The sequence below is a fragment of the Heterodontus francisci genome, chromosome 3, assembly GCF_036365525.1.
Source record: "Heterodontus francisci isolate sHetFra1 chromosome 3, sHetFra1.hap1, whole genome shotgun sequence".
Classification (NCBI taxonomy): Eukaryota; Metazoa; Chordata; class Chondrichthyes; order Heterodontiformes; family Heterodontidae; genus Heterodontus; species Heterodontus francisci.
Genome location: NC_090373.1, coordinates 202,837,514 through 202,860,239, shown reverse-complemented (window position 1 = coordinate 202,860,239; position 22,726 = coordinate 202,837,514). Strand labels below are relative to the sequence as shown.

Genomic DNA, 22,726 nt, shown 5'->3' with positions numbered 1-22,726 from the left:
TGGATATGCATAGGTTAGGTGAATGGGCCAAAATTTGGCAGATGGAGTTTAACATGGATAAGTGTGAGGTTATCCATTTTGGTTGGAAGAATAGAAAGGCAAATTATTATCTAAATGGAGAGAAACTTTAGAGTGCTTCGGTCCAGAGGGATGGGTGTCCTTGTGCATGAATCGCAGAAAACTAGTATGCAGGTGCTGCAGGTAATAAGGAAGGCAAATGGAATTTTGGCATTTATTGCTAAAGGAATAGAGTATAAAAGTAGGGAAGTGTTGCTGCAACTGTACAAGGCATTAGTGAGACCGCACCAGGAGTATTGCGTACAGTTTTGGTCCCCTTACTTGAGGAGGGATGTAGTTGCATTGGAGGCAGTTCAGAGGAGGTTCCCTAGATTGATTCCAGAGATGAGAGGTTTGTCTTATGAAGAGAGATTGAGCAGTTTAGGCCTTTACTCTCGAGAGTTTAGAAGAATGAGGGGAGATCTAATTGAGGTATCTAAGATGATCATGGGGATTGACAAAGTAGACGTAGAGAGGATGTTTCCTCTGGTGGGGGAATCTAGAATGAGAGGTCATTGTTTTAGGATAAGGGGTAGCAGATTTAATACAGAGATGAGGAGAAATTACTTCTCTCAAAGGGTCGTGAGTCTGTGGAATTCACTACCCCAGAGTGCGGTGGATGCCGGGACATTGAGTAAATTTAAGGAGGAGATAGACAGATTTTTAATTAGTAAAGGGTTGCGGGGTTATGGAGAAGGGGCAGGAAAGTGAAGTTGAGGCTGAGATGAGATCAGCCATGATCGTATTGAATGATGGAGCAGGCTCGAGGGGCTGAATTGCCTGCTCCTGCTCCTAGTTCTTATGTTCTTATGTAAAACAGAAATGCTGGAAACACACAGTGGATCTTTCAGCAGATTAGAGTCGGGGCAGGGAAGATAACTTGTAGCTTGTGAGTATGCTTGTAACAGACTAATCAGCCAAATAATTCTTGTCAGTACTAAACCATTAATGTGAATAAATGTAAGATTTCAACTTCTAGCTCAACCTTTTATTTGTCTTCTGCGAGTGAAGAAATACACTTGATGCATTTTAGGTAAAACCAATCCTGAGTTTTGTCAATGACACGAGAGTTTTCTCTTTTGTTTTCATGTAGATCTGAGAAATCACCTGTTGCTTCAAAGCGAATCAGAAGCATTATTTACTACTTGACTTATGAAGTGTTTAAATATTCCGTACGTGGGCTGTATGAAACGCATAAGTTCCTTTTCACTTTATTGCTGCCTCTGAAGATTAACCTTGAGCGAGGATACATCAAGTATAATGAATTTCAGAACCTGATAAAAGGTATGGCACTTTCTTCAAAAATTGAAAATAAAGAATTAAATCACACATCTACTATTCTATTCGGTATGCTTAAAATAGATGTACAGATTGCAGAATTTATTTGAGTTTTTTGAAGCAGTGGAACACCATGTTACTCCATAGTTTGTGCCATGCTGAAGGTGATGTGGTAGCTGTGATCGTTACTTCTCTTACTCCAGTAACAGCCATGCATTGCAGCAAGACATTTAATGGTCTGATGAGGGCAGCAAAAGTAAGAGAAGAGCTTCACATGTACCATGACTGCAGTATCAAACCCCTTGTAACACTGCATCATTCCTTGTCCTCGCAGTGCTCAGCTGCTCCCCTACAAAATTGTGAAGTATACCATTGCTTCAGTGGTCCCATCCCCCTCCCACATGCTACCTAAAATAGATCTTCTGACAACATTTGTCATATATACTAACCCTTCCTAGCCTCACCTCAGATGTCCTTGCTTCTTTCCAATGGTTTTCTGCTTCTGACAGCATGCGTTATTTACTAGACGAGTGCCACTCATAGCCAATTCACACCATGTGATTCTAATTGCGGTAAAGATTGCTCAGAACGTGAGAGAAATTCACAAGGTTCCCCTGACATTTTAATAATACAATCGAATAAGGAAGAGGTACAGAAACATATGGAGGCACATAGCCCATGTGGTCTGGGGCCAGTGTCAGTTTGTAGTGACAGCTGACTACTTTTCTCTACCTCTTGCAATTCCACTTCAACCATACTGTCATTCACCCTCTTGCACCCAAAGAGATTCACCTGGGAGGAAAAAGACAGTTCAGCTGGGGACTTTGCACTGGGTAAAGTACAGGGCACTAAGCATCCAGATAAGGCAGCAGTGGATGTACAACCTGACACAGTGCTCGTGGGAAGCTCAGGAGCTCTTAACCCCAGGCTCAGAAGTACGACTATGATTTCAAGGGTCTGCTTGAAAACAAGAATGTTGATTGAGTATTACATATGTGGGAAGCATTGATCAGCCTCACCCAGACTATGTGGCAGATGGCTAAAGGCACCACCATTATGGAAAGCATTTCAACTATAAATTGCACCCTGGAGCAAGTGTCAGCTCTAAGCTCCATCAGATCGCCCCAGTGTGAAGACCTCAAGACCTGTCAGTACTTGCAACATGCATTGACTGCAGGATTTTAGGTCTTGGGGGACTACTTGGATAGAGTAATGGTGTCTGGCTTCCAAGATCTTCAGGAGAGCATTTCTTACCTAACCAATCTGTTAACAAGCCATCAAACTTGATGTAAAATAATTTGCCAGATAATCTGTTTTTTGGTGTGTTTGGTTGAAGAAGGAATGTTAACCTGGTCACTGGAGAACTCACTTGATTTTTCATAGAAACATAGAAATTTGGAACAGGAGTAGGCCATTCGACCCTTTGGGCCTGCTCTGCCATTCAAAAAAGACCATGGCTGATGGTCTAATTCAGTACCCTGTTCCCGCTTTCTCCCCATATCCCTTGATCTCTTTGGCATTAAGAAATATATCCATATCCTTCTTGAATATATTTAATGACTTGGCCTCCACTGCCTTCTGCGGTAGAGAATTCCACAGGTTCACCACCCTCTGAGTGAAGAAATTTCTCCTCATCTCGGTTCTAAATGGCATACCCCGTATCCTGAGACTGTGACCCCTGGTTCTGGACTCCCCAGCCATCGGGAACATCCTCCCTGCATCTAGCCTGTCGAGTCCTATTAAACTCTAATACATATAGGCCTAGTCAACCCAATCTCTCCTCATACGTCAATCCTGCCATCCCAGGAATCAGCCTAGTAAATCTTCTTTGCATTGCCTCCATGGCAAGAACATGCTTCCTCAGACAAGGAGGACACACAATACTCCAGATGTGGTCTCCCCAAGGCCCTGTATAACTGCAGTAAGACATCCTTTCTCCTGTACACAAATCCTCTTGCAATGAAGGCCAACATACCATTTGCCTTCCTAACTGCTTGCTGCACCTGAATGCTTGTTTTCTGCAACTGGTGTACAAGGACACCCAGGCCTCATTGCACTTCCCCCTTTCCCCATCTATCACCATTCAGATAATAATCTGCCTTTCTGTTTTTACAACCAAAGTGGATAACCTCACATTTATCCACATTATATTGCATCTGCCATGCATTTGCCCACTCACCCAACTTGTCAAAATCACATTGGAGCCTCTTTGCATCCCCCTCACAGCTCACATCCCCCCCCCCCACCCCCACCCCTCCCAGCTCTGTGTCATCTGCAAACTTCCTCACCCAAGTCATTGTATATATTGTGAATAGCTGGGGCCCAAGCACTGATCCCTGCAGTACCCCATTAGTCACTGCCTACCACCCGGAAGAAGACCCATTTATTCCTACTCTCTCTGTTTCCTGTCTGTCAACCAAGTCTCAATCCATGCCAGTATATCACCCCCAATCACATGTGCTTGAATTTTGCACACTAACCTCTTATGTGGGACCTTATCAAAAGTCTTCTGAAAGTCCAAATACACCACATTAACTGGTTCTCCCTTATCGATTCTACTAGTTTCATCCTCAAAAAACTCCAGTCGATTTGTTAAGCCTGATTTCCTGTTTGTAAACCCATGCGGACTTTGTCCAATCCTGTTTATGCCTTCCTGTTGTACTGCTATCACATCCTTTATAATAGACTCCAGCATTTTCCCCACTACTGATGTAAGGCTAACTGGTCTGTCATTCCCTGTTATTTCTCTCCCTCCTTTTTTAACCACAGAAGCTTTTAATATAAACTTGAGCAGGTAGATAGGTCTTGGTTTAACATCACATCCAAAACATAGTGCCTCTAACAATAAAGCATTTTCTGAGTACTGCACCCAAGCGGCAGCCAAGATTGTGTACTCATAGGCCAGAGTGAACAAAGAACAAAGAACAAATAACAAATAAAATTACAGCACAGGAACAGGCCCTTCAGCCCTCCAAGCCTGCGCCGATCCAGATCCTCTATCTAAACCTGCCGCCTATTTTCTAAGGGTCTGTATCTCTTTGCTTCCTGCCCATTCATGTATCTGTCTAGATACATCTTAAAAGACGCTATTGTTCCTGCGTCTACCACCTCCGCTGGCAACGCGTTCCAGGCACCCACCACCCTCTGCGTAAAGAACTTTCCGCGCATATCCCCCCTAAACTTTTCCCCTCTCACTTTGAACTCGTGACCCCTAGTAATTGAATCCCCCACTCTGGGAAAAAGCTTCTTGCTATCCACCCTGTCTGTACCTCTCATGATTTTGTACACCTCAATCAGGTCCCCCCTCAACCTTCGTCTTTCTAATGAAAATAATCCTAATCTACTCAACCTCTCTTCATAGCTAGCGCCCTCCATACCAGGCAACATCCTGGTGAACCTCCTCTGCACCCTCTCCAAAGCATCTACATCCTTTTGGTAATGTGGCGACCAGAACTGCACGCAGTATTCCAAATGGGGCCGAACCAAAGTCTTATACAACTGTAACATGACCTGCCAACTCTTGTACTCAATACCCCGTCCGATGAAGGAAAGCATGCCGTATGCCTTCTTAACCACTCTATTGACCTGCGTTGCCACCTTCAGGGAACAATGGACCTGAACACCCAAATCTCTCTGCACATCAATTTTCCCCAGGACTTTTCCATTTACTGTATAGTTCACTCTTGAATTGGATCTTCCAAAATGCATCACCTCGCATTTGCCAGGATTGAACTCCATCTGCCATTTCTCTGCCCAACTCTCCAATCTATCTATATTCTGCTGTATTCTCTGACAGTCCCCTTCACTATCTGCTACTCCACCAATCTTAGTGTCGTCTGCAAACTTGCTAATCAGAGCACCTATACTTTCCTCCAAATCATTTATGTATATCACAAACAACAGTGGTCCCAGCACAGATCCCTGTGGAACACCACTGGTCACAGGTCTCCATTTTGAGAAATTCCCTTCCACTGCTACTCTCTGTCTCCTGTTGCCCAGCCAGTTCTTTATCCATCTAGCTAGTACACCCTGGACCCCATGCAACTTCACTTTCTCCATCAGCCGACCATGGGGAAACTTATCAAACGCCTTACTGAAGTCCATGTATATGACATCTGCAGCCCTTCCCTCATCAATCAACTTTGTCACTTCCTCAAAGAATTCTATTAAGTTGGTAAGACATGACCTTCCCTGCACAAAACCATGTTGCCTATCACTGATAAGCCCATTTTCTTCCAAATGGGAATAGATCCTATCCCTCAGTATCTTCTCCAGCAGCTTCCCTACCACTGACGTCAGGCTCACCGGTCTATAATTACCTGGATTATCCCAGCTACATCAGCCGTGTCCCTGAGCTCCCACATTGAGCAAGAGGAGCATAACACGGGTCTGAGATCTCCTGCCATTTTTAATCTTAAGCTTAACTTAGTCTTAACTTAGATAAATGAAAAAGGAACAAAAAGTTTTTACCAATCACATGGAAAAAAAAAAGAAATAGAAAAAGCCTTACCTTATCTACACACCACCGAGTCCTTTTTTTTGGTTAGAGGAGGAGGGCGGGTGGGAGACACTACAGGTGTAGTGTCTCGGGTTCAGCCGCTGCCCAAATATATAGGACCTACTTACCGAGCTGCCACCTCGCTCTCCCTGTCGCCGCTGCAAAAAGAAACTGCCGAAACAAAAAGGTAAGTTTATATAAGTTGTAAACTCACTTACCCAGCTGCCACCTCGCTCTCCCTGTCTGAGTCTTAAACAAGGGGACAACATTAGCAATTCTCCAGTCCTCCGGGACCTCACCCGTGTTTAAGGATGCTGCAAAGATATCTGTTAAGGCCCCAGCTATTTCCTCTCTCGCTTCCCTCAGAAACCTGGGATAGATCCCATCCGGACCTGGGGACTTGTCCACTTTAATGCCTTTTAGAATACCCAACACTTCCTCCCTCCTTATGCCGACTTGACCTAGAGTAATCAAACATCTGTCCCTAACCTCAACATCCGTCATGTCCCTCTCCTTGGTGAATATCGATGCAAAGTACTCGTTTAGAATCTCACCCATTTTCTCTGACTCCACGCATAACTTTCCTCCTTTGTCCTTAAGTGGGCCAATCCTTTCTCTAGTTACCCTGTTGCTCCTTATATATGAATAAAAGGCTTTGGGATTTTCCTTAACCCTGTTTGCTAAAGATATTTCATGACCCCTTTTAGCCCTCTTAATTCCTCGTTTCAGATTGGTCCTACATTCCCGATATTCTTTCAAAGCTTCGTCTTTCTTCAGCCTCCTAGACCTTATGTATGCTTCCTTTTTCCTCTTAGCTAGTCTCACAATTTCACCTGTCATCCATGGTTCCCTAATCTTGCCATTTCTATCCCTCATTTTCACAGGAACATGTCTCTCCTGCACGCTAATCAACCTCTCTTTAAAAGCCTCCCACATATCAAATGTGGATTTACCTTCAAACAGCTGCTCCCAATCTACATTCCCCAGCTCCTGCCAAATTTTGGTATAGTTGGCCTTCCCCCAATTTAGCACTCTTCCTTTGGGACCACTCTTGTCTTTGTCCATGAGTATTCTAAAACTTACGGAATTGTGATCACTATTCCCAAAGTAGTCCCCTACTGAAACTTCAACCACCTGGTTGGGCTCATTCCCCAACACCAGGTCCAGTATGGCCCCTTCCCGAGTTGGACTATTTACATACTGCTCTAGAAAACCCGCCTGGATACTCCTTACAGATTCTGCTCCATCTAGACCTCTAACATTAAGTGAATCCCAGTCAATGTTGGGAAAATTAAAATCTCCTATCACCACCACCCTGTTGCTCCTACATCTTTCCATAATCTGTTTACATATTTGTACCTCTATCTCACGCTCGCTGTTGGGAGGCCTGTAGTACAGCCCCAACATTGTTACCGCACCCTTCCTATTTCTGAGTTCTGCCCATATTGCCTCACTGCTCGAGTCCTCCATAGTGCCCTCCTTCAGCACAGCTGTGATATCCTCTTTGACCAGTAATGCAACTCCTCCACCCCTTTTACCTCCCTCTCTATCCCGCCTGAAGCATCGATATCCTGGGATATTTAGTTGCCAATCATGCCCTTCCCTCAACCAAGTCTCAGTAATAGCAATAACATCATACTCCCAGGTACTAATCCAAGCCCTAAGTTCATCTGCCTTACCTACTACACTTCTTGCATTAAAACAAATGCACCTCAGACCACCAGTCCCTTTGCGTTCATCATCTGCTCCCTGTCTACTCTTTCCCTTAGTCACGCTGACTTCATTATCTAGTTCCTTACAGGCTTTAGTTACTACCTCCTTACTGTCCACTGACCTCCTCATTTGGTTCCCATCCCCCTGCCACATTAGTTTAAACCCTCCCCAACAGCGTTAGCAAAAGCACCCCCAAGGACATTGGTTCCAGTCCGGCCCAGGTGTAGACCGTCCAATTTGTAATAGTCCCACCTCCCCCAGAACCGGTCCCAATGTCCCAAAAATCTGAACCCCTCCCTCCTGCACCATCTCTCAAGCCACGCATTCATCCTGACTATTCTTTCATTTCTACTCTGACTATCATGTGGCACTGGTAGCAATCCTGAGATTACTACCTCTGAGGTCCTACTTTTTAACTTGGCTCGTAACTCCCTAAATTCTGCTTGTGGGACCTCATTCCGTTTTTTACCTATATCATTGGTGCCTATGTGGACAACGACAACTGGCTGTTCACCCTCCCCTTTCAGAATGTTCTGCAGCCGATCTGAGACATCCCTGACCCGTGGACCTGGGAGGCAACATACCATTCGGGAGTCTCGTTTTCGACCACAGAACCGCCTATCTACTCCCCTTACAATCGAATCCCCGATGACTATAGCCCTTCCACTCTTTTTCCCGCCCTTCTGAACAGCAGAGCCAGCCACGGTGCCATGAACCTGGCTACTGCTGCCTTCCCCTGGTGAGCCATCTCCCTCAACAGTATCCAAAATGGTCTACCTGTTTTGGAGGGAGATGACCGCAGGGGACACCTGCGCTGCCTTCCTGCTCTTTCTCTGCCTTTTGGTCACCCATTCCCTTTCTCCCTCAGCAATCCTAATCTGCGGTGTGACCAATTCGCTAAACGTGCTATCCACGACCTCCTCAGCATCGCGGATGCTCCAAAGTGAGTCCATCCGCAGCTCCAGAGCCTTCATGCGGTCTAACAAGAGCTGCAGCTGGACACACTTCCAGCACGTGAAGGAGTCAGGGACATCAGCCGTGTCCCTGAGCTCCCACATTGAGCAAGAGGAGCATAACACGGGTCTGAGATCTCCTGCCATTTTTAATCTTAAGCTTAACTTAGTCTTAACTTAGATAAATGAAAAAGGAACAAAAAGTTTTTACCAATCACACGGAGAGAAAAAAAGAAATAGAAAAAGCCTTACCTTATCTACACACCACCGAGTCCTTTTTTTTTGGTTAGAGGAGGAGGGCGGGTGGGAGACACTACAGGTGTAATGTCTCGGGTTCAGCCACTACCCAAATATATAGGACCTACTTACCCAGCTGCCACCTCGCTCTCCCTGTCGCCGCTGCAAAAAGAGGTTGAACATCCAACAGACAAAGAGAAAAATGCTATCACTGAGCCAGCCTAGCATACTACCTACTACAACACAACATCAAAATACTAAATCACAGAATCACAGAATCGTTCCAGTCGAGAAGGAGGCCATTCAGCCAATCATGTCCGAAACAGCTCTCCAAAAGAGCAGTTCACCCAGCTCCATCCCCCTGCCTTCTCCCCATAACCCTGCACATTCTTCCTTTTCATATACCAGTCTAATTCCCTTTTGAATACTTCAATTGAACCTGCCTCCATCATGTTCTCAGGCAGCACATTCCAGACCTTAACCACTCACTGCGTGAAAAAGTTTTTCTTCATGTCACTTTTGTTTCTCTTACTAAATACTAGAAAAGACATTAATGACAAACCAGCAGAATCCGAGATAGTCTAAGATGATTTTAGCCAGGCAAATTTTACAAGTTAGCACTCCTGCAAAATGACCAGAAATGAACAGTCATTTTGACTGGAAAATTGTGAGGCTGAGACTTGAATTCACTGGCCTTTGTGACTATTGCCTCATGCTGAATGATTTTTTTTTGAGGCGTTTTCTTCCAAGTGAACTGATCCAATATCTGTGGCCTCTTGTTCTCGATCCTTTGACTAGTGAGAACAGTTTCTCTCTATCTCCTCTGTCCAGACCCCTCATAAGTTTGAATCCCTCTATCAAATTACCTCTCAGCCTGCTCTTCTCTAAGGAAAACAGTCCTAACTTCTCCAATCTATCTTCATAACTGAAATTCCTCATCCCTGGAATCATTCTCGTGAATCTTTTCTGTACTCTCGCCAATCCCCTCACTTCTTTCCTAAATTCAGGTACCCAGAACAGGACGCAATACTCCAGCTGAGGCCGAATTATGTCTTATACAAGTTCAACATAACCTCCTTGCTCTTGTACTCTCTGCCCCTATTAATAAAGCCCAGGATATTGTATGCTTTATTAACTGTTCTCTCAACCTATTCTGCCACCTTCAATAACTTATGCACATGTACACCCAGGTCCCTCTGCTCTTGCACCTACTATAGAATTGTACCCTTTATTCTATACTGTCTCTCCATGTTCTTCCCAGCAAAATGAATCACTTCACATTTCTGTGCATTGAACTTCACTTGTCTGCCCATTCCACCATTTTGTCTATGTCCTTTTGAAATTCTACACTATCTTCCTCACAGTTTACAATGCTTCCAAGTTTCGTATCATCTGCAAACTTTGAAATTGTGCCCTGCACACCAAGGTCTAGGTCATTAATATATATCAGGAAAAGCAATGGTCCCAACACTGACCGCTTCGGAACTCCACTACAAACCTTCCTCCAGCCTGAAAAACATCCATTAACCACTACTCTCTGTTTCCTGTTGCTACTGTCCCTTTTATTCCATGAGCTACAAGTTTGCTCACAAGTCTGTTGTGTGGCACTGTATCAAATGCCTTTTGAAAGTCCATGTACACCACATCAACTGCTTTGCCCTCATCAACCCTCTCTGTTACCTCCTCAAAAAACAAGTTAGTTAAATATAATTTTCCCTTAAATCCACATTGGCTTTCCTTAATTAACTTGGATTTGTCCATGTGACTATTGATTTTGTCCCAAATTATTTTTTCTAGAAGTTTTCCCATCACCGAAGTTAAACTGACTGGCCTGTAGTTGCTGGGCTTATCTTTACACCCTCTTTTGAACAAGGGTGTAACGTTTGCAATTCTCCAGTCATCTGGCACTACCCCCAAGTTGAAGGAAAACTGAACAATTATTGCCAGTGCAAGAGGTTCTGTTACCATATCCCCTTATTAGAGTTCTTGGACTTTGGGAATTACAAGAATAAAATTGCACACGGCGCAGGGTTAGGCTGAACCAAAAATTTGTTTATTTAATAAAAAACAAAAACCCTCCTAACACCCTATTACAAAGACCTCTCAACTAATTTAAACCTTTTCAGAAAAAAAACACAGGCAAAACCCCATGTTTCTGCCCCAAATTCACTCAATTCAAAACCCAAACCCTCCCAGGATTTGGTTGCTACATTTAAAATTGTTTTAAACTCTCAGCCTCAAATACCCCTTGGATTTGGTTGATAATTTACAATCCTCCATGCGGTTGGGTCTTCCGGTGAGAATTGTAGGTCCTTGAGCCAGGTTGATCATTCCTGACCCTCCTTCTCGATTGCAGTTCCAAACCCTTCAATCTTGTCCCTTTTGTGATGCTCCTTATCGAAATATCAGAATCACATCTCCTGAAGTCATCCTGCTGGATGGTCAGTACTTAGCACCTTTTAAACCTTTTCCTCTGTTACCTGCCTGGTCCAGACAGATCCATTTAGTGCTGATGTGATTTCCCAGACTGAGAACAATGAACTCCACCAAGGTGAGGTAATCCAGGCTCCAAAGCTAATATCCATAAAAGAAGTTTCTCTCCTGTCTTGACAGGAGTGAATGTTGTGTTCTGGGGCCAGTTAGTTGCAACAGTGGCCTCCCCGATTACTTAACATGATGGCAGTTATCCTGTGTCACTGTTATGGTAATGTCCCAAATTCCAGTCCTTTAACAGCATCAGTTCTGTTGTGATGTTGGGATGTTTGAAAATTGACTCAGCGGAATACAGCCTGCCTCTGTGTGCCTCGTGTTGAAGTTTGGCTCTTATTCATAGTACTAGTGTCTGTGGGGGTTGGGGTTCCTTCCCCATACTCCACAAAGTCCAGTTGGCGGGTGGCGGGGGGTGCGTGCGTAGGAATTCCGATCCCACACAGTGCCTCTGCGATTTCCACACTCACTTCCCTCAGTATCCTTGGATGCATCTCATCTGGTCCTGGTGTTTTATCCACTTTAAATACAAACAGCCTATCTAATACTTCCTCTTGATCAATTTTAAACCCTTCTAGTATCTGACTTACCTCCTCATTTGACATTGCCTGGGTTGTATCTTCTTCCTTGGTAAAGGCAGATGCAGAGTATTCATTTAATACTGCAGCTATGCCCTCTGCCTCCATGTGTAAATCCCCTTTATGATCCCGAATCGGCCCCACTCCTCCTTTTACCACCCTTTTACTATTTATATGCTGATAGAAATTTTGAGATTTCCCTTAATGCTAGCTTCCAGTCTCTTTTTATGCTCTCTCTTTGCTTCTTTTGTTTGCTTTTTCACTTCCCCTCTGGACTTTCTATATACAGCCTGGTTCTCAATAGTATTTTCGACTTGACATCTGTAATAAACACATTTTTCTTCTTTATCTTAATCTCCACCTGTTTTGTCATCCAGGAAACTCTGGATTTGTTTGCCCTACTTTTCCCCTTCGAGGGAACATACCTTGACTGGGTCCAAACTATCACAGAATTGTTACAGCACATGTCTGCACCAGTTCTCCGAGTGAGCAATTCACTGGCCAGAAATTTGCAGGCCCCCCCGAGGCCGGATCAGAGTTTGGGGTTACAGCAAATCACGGCAGGTGGCAGGGGAGGTGAATGGATGGAGGGCCCGTCGCCTCCCTGTTGCTCAGCGATCTTCCCAGCAGCGGGATAGGCCAACATCGGCCTTCCCACCCAGAGGCAAACTGAGGTCCTTAAGTGGCCCATTAAGGGCCAGGTAAAGGCCTCTTCCTGCCGCCGCTGGGGTCTGGTTGTGGGATGAGGGGGAGTCCTCTACTGCATGGGCCGAATGCCTTGGGCGACACAGTGACGCAGTGGTTAACACCGCAGCCTCACAGCTCCAGCGACCCGGGTTCGATTCTGGGTACTGCCTGTGTGGAGTTTCTAAGTTCTCCCTGTGACCGCATGGGTTTTCGCCGGGTGCTCCGGTTTCCTCCCACAGCCCAAGACTTGCAGGTTGATAGGTAAATTGGCCATTATAAATTGCCCCTAGTATAGGTAGGTGGTAGGGGAATTGAGGGAAGGTGGGGATGTGGTAGGAATATGGGATTAATGTAGGATTAATAAAAGTGGGTGGTTGATGGTCAGCACAGACTCGGTGGGCCGAAGGGCCTGTTTCAGTGCTGTATCTCTAAATAAATAAATAAAAACTGACACCTTGTGGGCAATTTGTGGCGCATGGAGGACTCCCACCAGGACCCAATTCCCACCCCCGAGCACCCCTCCCCCAGACTGCAAGACCCTCATCCCACCTCACTGGGGCCTTCCAGACTGGCCCTGGCAACCCTGCCTGACTGATCTCTTCTTCAGGGTTCCAGCACTGAGCCTAGGTCTGAGGCCTCTGCAGTGGCGCTGCTGATATTGCTGAGCAGCCAGCCCTGCAATTGGCCAGCAGCTTTTGGAGGCGGGATCTGCGTCCCTTTAAAGTCTTTAAAGGGAAGGGGATCCTGCCTCCTAAAACTTTGGCCAAAAAAAGACCTGAGAATTGTTCAGGGGTGGTGGGCTATGCGGGTGGCTGGGGAAAGGCAGAGGTGGGGTTTCCCTGTCTTTTCAGCCCAGCGCCAAGAGCCCTACCTCCAGCACAAAATCCAGCCCACTAACTGCCATTCCTCCACCTTCTCCCCATAACCCTGTACATTCTTCCTTTTCAGGTAATTATCTAATTCCCTTTTGAATGCCTCGGTTGAACCCACCTCCCCCATCACAGTCTCTGGCAGTGCATTCCAGAATCTAACCACTCTCTGCGTTGAGGTTTTTGCTCATGTCACTTTTGCTTCTTTTGCCAATCACTTTAAATGTGTGCCTCTTGGTTTCGAACAGTTTTTCCATATCCAATCTGTCCAGACCCCTCATGATTTTGAATACCTCTATTAAATCTCCTCTGAGCCTTATCTTTTCCAAGGAAAGCAGTCCTAACATCTCCAATCTTTCTTCTTTACTGAAGTTTCTCATCTCCAGAATCATTCTTGTGAATATTTTCTATACTCTCTCCAATGCCCTCACTTCTTTCCTAAACTGCAGTGCCCAGACTGGATGCAATACTCCAACTGAGGTTGAACTGGCGTCTTGTACAAGTTCAATATAATCTTGCTCTTGTACACTATGCCCATATTAATAAAGCCCAGGATACTGTATGCTATATTAACTGTGCTCTCATCCTGTCCGACCACCTTCAATGACATATACACATATACACCCAGGTCCCTCTGCTCCTGCACCCCCTATAGAGTTGTACCCTTTATGTTATATTTTCTGTCCGTGTTCTTCCTACCAAAATTAAGCACTTCACATTTCTCCTCATTGAACTTCATCTGCCACTTGTCAGCCCATTCCACCAACTTGTCTATGTTCTTTCGAAGTTCTACACTATCCTTCTCACAGTTCAAAATATTTCCAAGTTTTGTATCATCTGCAGATTTTGAAATTGTGCCCTGTAAACCAATGTCTAGGTCATTAATATATTATCAGGAAGACCAAGGGCCCTGACACTGACCCCTGGGGAACTCCACTATTAAAATTCCTCCAGCCCGAAAAACATTCATTAATCACTACTCACTTTTTTCTGTCACACAGCCAATTTCATATCCATGTTGCTACTGTCCCTTTTATTTTGCTTACAAGTCTGTTGTGTGGCACTATATCAAATGCCTTTTAGAAGCCCATGTCCACCACATCAACAGCATTGCCCTCATCAACCCTCTTTGTTACCTTTTCAAAAAACTCCAGCAAGTTAGTTAAACATGATTTTCATTTAATGAATCCATGCTGGCTTTCCTTCATTAATCCACATATTGGGGAGGCTGTGGTGTAAGTGGTAACGTCACTGGACTAGTAAACCAGAGGCCTAGGCTAATTCTGTGAGGACATGAGTTCGCTTCCCAACACAACAGATGGTGAAATTTCAATTCAATTAATAACTCTGGAATTAAAAGCTAGTCTAAGGGTAACCATGAAACCATTGTTGATTGCTTTAAAAACCCATCTGGTTCACTAATGTCCTTTAGGGAAGGAAATCTGCCAGCCTTACCTGATCTGGCCTACTCCAGCAAGACACTGAGTTGTATCAAAACCGCTACAAAGTCTAAGAACGAATAAAACCAGACAGATCACCTGGCATCAACCCAGGCACTGGAAACAACAATGGCAAACGGAGCCCTGTGAAGCCTGCAAAATCCTCCTTACTAACATCTGAGGGCTTATGCCAAAATTGGGAGAACTGTCCCACATACTATTCAAGCAACAACCTTACAGGGTCATACTCAAGCAATCATACCTTACAGACAATATCCCAGACATCACCAACCCCAGGTATGTCCTGTCCCACCGGCAGGACAGACCCACCAGAGGTGGCGGCACAGTGGTATTCGGGAGGAAGTTACCCTCAACATTGTCTCCGGACCCCATGAAGTCTCATGGCATCAGGCCAAATATGGACAAGGAAACCTCCTGCTGATTACAGCTAATGTGTCCTCATCTGATGAATATCAATGCTTCTCCATCTTGAACACGAATTGGAAGAAGCACTGAGGGTAGCAAGGGGACAGAATGTACTCTGGGTGGGGGACTTCAATGTCCATCACCAAGAGTGGCTCGGTAGCACCACTACTGACCGAGTCCTAAAGGACATAGCTGCTATACTGGGTAAGGGAACCAGCAAGAGGAAAAAACATATTTGACCTCGTCCTCACCAATCTGCCTGTCGCAGGTGAATCTGTCCATGACAATATTGGTAGGAGTGACCACCGTACAGTGCTAAATGGAATAGATTTTGAACATATCCAGCAACTCAAACTGGGCATCCGTGAGATGCTGTGGGCCATCAGCAGCAGCAGAATTGTACTCAACCACAATCTGTAACCTCATGGCCCGGCATATCCCCCACTCTAAGATTACCATCAAGATGGGGGAACAAACCCTGGTTCAATGAAGAGTGCAGGAGGGCATGCCAGGAGCAGCATCAGGCAAACCTCAAAATGAGGTGTCAGCCTGGTGAAGCTACAACCCAGGACTACTTGCATGCCAAACAGCAGAAGCAGCATGCAATAGACAGAGCTAAGCGATCCCACAACCAACAGATAAAATCTAAGCTCTGCTGTCCTGCCACATCCAGTCAGGAATGGTGGTGGACAATTGGACATCTAACGGGAGGAGGAGGCTCCACAATATCCCCATCCTCAATGATGGGGGAGCCCTGCACATCAGTGCAAAAGACAAGGCTGAAGCATGAGCAACAATCTTCAGCCAGAACTGCTGAGTTGATGATCCATCTTGGCCTCCTCCTGAAGTCCCCAGCATCACAGATGCCAGTCTTCAGCCAATTCGATTCACTCCGCGTGATATCAAGAAATGACTGAAGGCACTGGATACTGCAAAGGCTATGGGCCCTGAAATCATTTTGGCAATAGTATTGAAGACCTGTGCTCCAGAACTAGCCATGCCCCTAGACACAAGAACACAAGAAATAGGAGCAGAAGTAGACCATGTGGCCCATCGAGCCTGCTCCGCCATTCAATACAATCATGGCTGATCTTGGGTTTCAATTCCACTTTCCTGCCCACTCCCCATATCCCTTGAGTCCCTGTGAGACCAAAAATCTATAGATCCCAGCCTTAAATGTATTCAATGTTGGAGCATCCACAACCCTCTAGGGGAGAGATTTTCAAAGATTCACAAGTCTTTGAGTCAAGTAATTGCTCCCCATCTCAGTCCTGAATGATTGACCCCTCATCCTGAGACTGTGCCCCCATGTTCTAGATTCCCCGACCAGTGGAAACAATTTCTTAGCTTCTACCCTATCAAACCCTTTCAGAATCTTGTATGTCTCAATTAGATCGCCTCTCATTCTTATAAAGTCCAGAGAATATAGGCCCAATTTACTCAGCCTCTCATCATAGGACAGCCTCCTCATCCCAGGGACCAATTTGGTAAATCTTCACTGCACCGCCTCCAGTGCAAGTATAACCTTTCTTAAATGTGGTGACCAAAACTGTACACAGTATTCCAGGTGCGGTCTCACCAAAGCCCTGTACAATTTTAGTAAGACTTCTTTATTCCCGTACTCCATAAAGGCCAACATGCCATTTGCTTTCCGAGTAGCCTGCTGCACCTGCATGTTAACTTGGTGTGTTCCTTGTACGAGTACCCACCCCCCCGCCCTCATTCGCTCTGAGCATCAACAGTTAACAGTTTCACACCTTTTAAAAAGTATTCTGCTTTTCTATTTTTACGACCAAAGTGAACAATTTCACACTTCCCTACATTATACTCCATTTGCCATTGTGTTGCCCACTCACTTCGTCTGTTTATATCTCTTTGCAGCCTCTCTATGTCTTCCCCACAGCTTACCTTTCAGTATCTCTGCAGCTATCTCTTTTAGAACCCGAGGGTGTGGGCCATCTGGTCCCAGGGACTTGTCAAATTTTAGTACCTCAAGTTTCTCCAATACTTTTTCTCGGCTGATGTCAATATCTTTATTTTCCTCACTCTTTTTAGCCCCCTTAGTCACTGCCAATTTCTGGTATGGAACTTGTGTCTTCTACGGTGAAGACAGACACAACATATTTGTTCAATACCTCTGCCATATCCTCATTCCCCATGATGATTTCTCCTGTCTCTGCCTCTAAGGGACCAACATCTACTTTAGCTACTCTCTTCCATTTTATGTACTTATAAAAGCTCTTACAATCTGTTTTTTATATTGCTGGCTAGTTTACTCTCATTCTATTTTTTCTCTTTTTAATCAACTTTTTGGTGGCCCTTTGCTGGTTTCTAAAACACTCCCAATCCTCAAGTTTGCTACTTTTTTTTGCAACATTGTAAGCCTCTTCTTTTAGTCTAATACTCTCCTTAACTTTCTGAGTGAGCCACGAATGGGTCTTTCCTGACCTAACCTTAACCTCAAGGTTTTTGAATGGAATGTACTTTTGTTGAACGCTTTGAATTGTTTCTTTAAATGTTTTCCACTGTTCATAGACCACCGTACCCTCCAGCCTATTTACCTAATTAACCTCATACCTTTGTAATGTTCCAGTATAGCTACAATACTGGCATCTATCTGGCAATGGGGAATATTGCCCAGGTATGTCCTATCCACTAAAAGCAGGACAAATCAAACCCAGCCCATTACTGGCCCATCAGTCTACTCTCGATCATTAGCAAGGAGATGGAGGAGGTCATTGACAGTGCTATCAAGCAACACTTGCTCAGCAATAACCTGCTCACTGACGCTCAGTTTGGGTTCTGCTAGAGCCACTCAGCTCCTGACCACATTACAACTTTGGTCCAAACATGGACAAAAGAGCTGAACTCCAGAGTTCAGGTGAGAGTGACTGCCCTTGACATCAAGGCAGCATTTGACTGAGTATGGCATCAAAGAGCCCTAGTAAAACTGGAGTCAATGGGAATCAGAGGGAAAACTCTCTACTGGTTGGAATCATACCTAGCACAAAGAAAGATGGTTGTGGTCATTGGAGGTCAATCATTTCAGTCCCAGGACATCACTACAGGAGTTCCTCAGGGTAGTGTCCTAGGCCCAACCATCTTCAGCTGCATCATCAATGACCCTCCCACCATCATAAGGTCAGAAATGGGTCTGTTCGCTAATGATTGCACAATGTTCAGCAACATTCGCAACTCCTCAGGTATTGAAGCAGCCTATGTCCAACCTCAGCAAGGCCTGGACAATATCCAGGCTTGGGCTGATAACTAGCAAGTAACATTTACACCACTTTTAAGGAAACATAATCAAATCAAAAACACTAATTATGGAAGGACATCCTGCATATAAATTCATGTCCCATCCTAACAGAACTGTGGGTGTAACTACACCCCAAGGACTGCAGCGGTTCAAGATGGCAGTTCACCACCACCTTCTCAAGGGCAATTAGGGATAGACAATAAAAGCAGGCCGAGCCAGCGATGCATGTACCATGAATGAATTTAAAAATCATTGTCCGTGTGATTCTTCATTTGGTCCACCGCCCTTGCTGCTTCCCACCGCTCTCTGAGTGAAATCATACCGTCTCCACACTGTTTTGAAGTCCTGCTCTGCTCTCGCTGCTTCCCACCATGCTCTGAGTGAACTCTCGCTCTCTCCACACTGTTTTTCAGCCCTACTCTGTGCTCGCTGCTTCCCACCGCTCTCTGAGTGAACTCTCGCTCTCTCTGCACTGTTTTTAAGCCCTGCTCTGCTCTCGCTGCTTCCCACTGCTCTCTCAGGGAACTCTCGCTCTCTCTGCAATGTTTTAAAGCCCTGCTCTGCTCTCGCTGCTTCCCACCGCTCTCTGAGTGAACTCTCGCTCTCTCCGCACTGTTTTTAAGCCCTGCTCTGCTCTCGCTGCTTCCCACCGCTCTCTGAGTGAACCCTCACTCTCTCCGCAATATTTTTGAGCCCTGCTCTGCTCTCGCTGCTTCCCACCGCTCTCTGAGTGAACTCTCGCTCTCTCTGCACTGTTTTTAAGCCCAGCTCTGCTCTCGCTGCTTCCCAAAGCTCTCTGAGTGAACTCTCGCTCTCTCTGCACTATTTTTAACCCCTGCTCTGCTCTCGCTGCTTCACACCGCTCTCTGAGTGAACTCACGCTACCTCCGCCCTGTTTTAAGCCCTGCTCTGCTCTCGCTGCTTCCCACCGCTCTCTGAGTGAACTCTCGCTCACTCTGCACTGTTTTGAAGCCCTGCTCTGCTCTCGCTGCTTCACACCGCTCTCTGAGTGAACTCACGCTCCCTCCGCCCTGTTTTAAGCCCTGCTCTGCTCTCGCTGCTTCCCACCGCTCTTTGAGTGAACTCTCGCTCTCTCCGCACTATTTTTAAGCCCTGCTCTGCTCTCGCAGCTTCCCACCGCTCTCTGAGTGAACTCTCGCTCTCTCCGCACTGTTTTAAGCCCTGCTCTGCTCTCACTGCTTCACACCGCTCTCTGAGTGAACTCACGCTCCCTCCGCCCTGTTTTAAGCCCTGCTCTGCTCTCGCTGCTTCCCACCGCTCTCTGAGTGAACTCTCGCTCTCTCCGCACTGTTTTTAAGCCCTGCTCTGCTCTCGCTGCTTCCCACCGCTCTCTGAGTGAACCCTCACTCTCTCCGCAATATTTTTAAGCCCTGCTCTGCTCTCGCTGCTTCCCACCGCTCTCTGAGTGAACTCTCGCGCTCTCCGCACTGTTTTTAAGCCCTGCTCTGCTCTCGCTGCTTCCCACCGCTCTCTGAGTGAACTATCGCTCTCTCCGCACTGTTTTTAAGCCCTGCTCTGCTCTCGCTGATTCCCACCGCTCTCTGAGTGAACTCTCGCTCCCTCCGCTCTGTTTTTAAGCCCTGCTCTGCTCTCGCTGCTTCCCACCACTCTCTGAGTGAACTCTCACTCTCTCCGCAATATTTTTAAGCCCTGCTCTGCACTCGCTGCTTCCCACCGCTCTCTGAGTGAACTCTCGCTCTCTCCGCACTGTTTTTAAGCCCTGCTCGCTCTCGTTGCTACCCCTGCTCTCTGAGTGAACTCTCGCTCTGTCTGCACTGTTTTTACCCCTGCTCTATGCTCGCTGCTTCCCACCGCTGTCTGAGTGAGCTCTCGCTCTCTCTGCACTGTTTTTAAGCCCTGCTCTGCTCTCGCTGCTTCCCAACGCTCTCTGAGTGAACTCTCACTCTCTCCGCACTGTTTTAAGCCCTGCTCTGCTCTCGCTGCTTCCCACCGCTCTCTGAGTGAGTTCTCGCTCTCTCTGCACTGTTTTTAAGCCCTGCTCTGCTCTCGCTGCTTCCCACCGCTCTCTGAGTGAACGGTCGCTCTCTCCGCACTGTTTTTAAGCCCTGCTCTGCACTTGCTGCTTCCCACCGCTCTCTGAGTGAGTTCTCGCTCTCTCTGCACTGTTTTTAAGCCCAGCTCTGCTGGGTTTTGGTCTCCTTACTAAAAAAGTATGGAGGGAGCTTAACAAAGGTTCACCAAACTGACTCCTGGGACGGCAATATTGCCCTACAAGTAGAGATTAAGGAGACTGGGTCTGTATTCTCCAAAGTTTTGAAGAATGAGAGATGATCTCATTGAAGCATACAAAATTCTTACTGGGCTCGACAAGTTTGATGCAGGGAGGATGTTTCCCCTGGCTGGGGTCCAGAACCAGGGTACACAGTCTCAGAACGCAATTTAGGACGAGATGAGGAAAATTTCTTCACTCAAAGGACAGAGAATCTGTGGAATTCTCTACCCCAGAGTGCTCTGGAGGCACAGTCATTCAGTATATTCAAGAAAGAGATTGATAGATCTCTAGTTATTAAAGATATCAAGGGATATGGGGATCGTACTGGAAAATGGTGTTGAAGTGGAAGATCAGCCTTGATTTCGTTGAATGGCAGAGCAGGGTTGAGGGGCCAAATGGACTACTGCTATTCCTATTTCCTCAGTTTCTGTGTTCCTAGCTGCTCATACTCCTTTAGCAGAACCTCTTTCTTAGTCCTACCTATGTTGTCGGTACCTACCTGGACAATGTTGTGTGATTGCCTTTAAGAGTGATGTCCCTTTAAGATCTTAGTATGCTAATGAGCTAAGTACCAGTATGTAGTCATGTAACGCAAAGCCAGAGTCACTCTGCAACTGTAACACCAGAGTAAGGTTCTGTAAATAGTTAGCTCTGTATTGTGGATAATAGTTTAGCCATAATAAACCTGTTTGAGATCTTCAACCAACTGGACTCCACGCATCTCATTTATGTTGCATCAGACAGCATAAAGAATGCATTACAGACCATGCCAACTGGATCCTTCCCCTCCCACTCCATGTTCCTTTCCAGCCCTGAGGAGATGTCCTTCACCCTCGCATTGGGCAGGTAACACAGTCTTCGGGACTCATACGCTCAGCTGCAGAGAATATTATTTATCCCCTTAACTATCTGGTCCCCTACTGCTACTACATTCCTTTTTACTCCCCCCACTAGAATGGCCCCCTGCATCACAGTGCTATGGTCAGTTTGGTCATCATCTCTACAGTCCCTGCTCTCATCCATACAGGCTGCAAGAACTTGCTGAACAAGTGCAAGGGCTGAGGCTATTTCAGTGCTACCTTCTGGATCCCCATACCTGCCTCACTCGTAGTCACACCCACCTGTCCCTGACCACGGACCAAATCTGAAGCACCTAACCTAAAGGGTGTGGCTTCCTCCTGGAACAAAGTGTCCAAGTCACTTTCTCCCCCGATGCATCGCAGCGTCCAAAGTTGGACTTCGGCTTATCAACTCTGAGCTGAGGTTCCTCGAGCTGCAGACATTTACTGCAATTAAGCTATAAATTTAATGCAGTGCTTATAACTCCAAGGTACTAGTTCAAACGAAAGTTGAGATAAAATAAAAGGGAATTTAAAACTCACCAACCAATCATCCATCTGCTTACCTAATTAATGCCTCTGGACTTCCAGCTGTCAGATTTCACTGTATCCTGCTCTCTCTCTCTCTCGCCGGACCACTCCTTGATCTGTAAGTATTCTCATGCATTCACTTTGTCCCTCTTATTTTCTTTTTCAGTTCTCCTCTGTACTTTCTGTATTCTACTTGGTTCTGTGCTGACTATGAAACTGACATTTTTCATTCACCTCCTACTTGGTTTTCATTTTAATCTCCAGATTCTTAGTCATTCAAGGATACCCCAACTCTTCCACTCATGGTAATGTGCTTAGTATATACCTGAACTATTTCCTACTTGAAGGCTTCCCAGTGCTCATTTATTTATTTTTTATTCATTCTTGAAATGTGGGCATCGCTGGCAATGCCAGCATTTATTGTCCATCCCTAATTGCCCTTGTGAAGGTAGTGGTGAGCTGCCTTCTTGAACTGCTGCAGTCCATATGGGGTAAGTACACCCACAGTGCTGTTAGGGAGGAAATTCCAGGATTTTGACCCAGCAACAGTGAAAGAACGGCGATATAGTTCCAAGTCAAGATGGTGTGTGGCTTGGAGGGGAACTTGCAGATGGTGGTGTT

At 45.8% G+C, this 22,726-nt stretch overlaps 1 protein-coding gene across 1 annotated transcript in view; it reads left to right on the top strand.

Moving 5' to 3' along the window:
* LOC137367180 (dynein axonemal heavy chain 8-like) overlaps positions 1 to 22,726 on the top strand; it is a 2,531,605-nt gene that overhangs the window by 2,157,983 nt on the left and 350,896 nt on the right. The window contains exon 151 of the mRNA XM_068028616.1: positions 1,151 to 1,341. Within this exon, the coding sequence (XP_067884717.1) occupies positions 1,151 to 1,341 (191 nt within the window). The remainder of the gene's footprint in view (positions 1 to 1,150; positions 1,342 to 22,726) is intronic.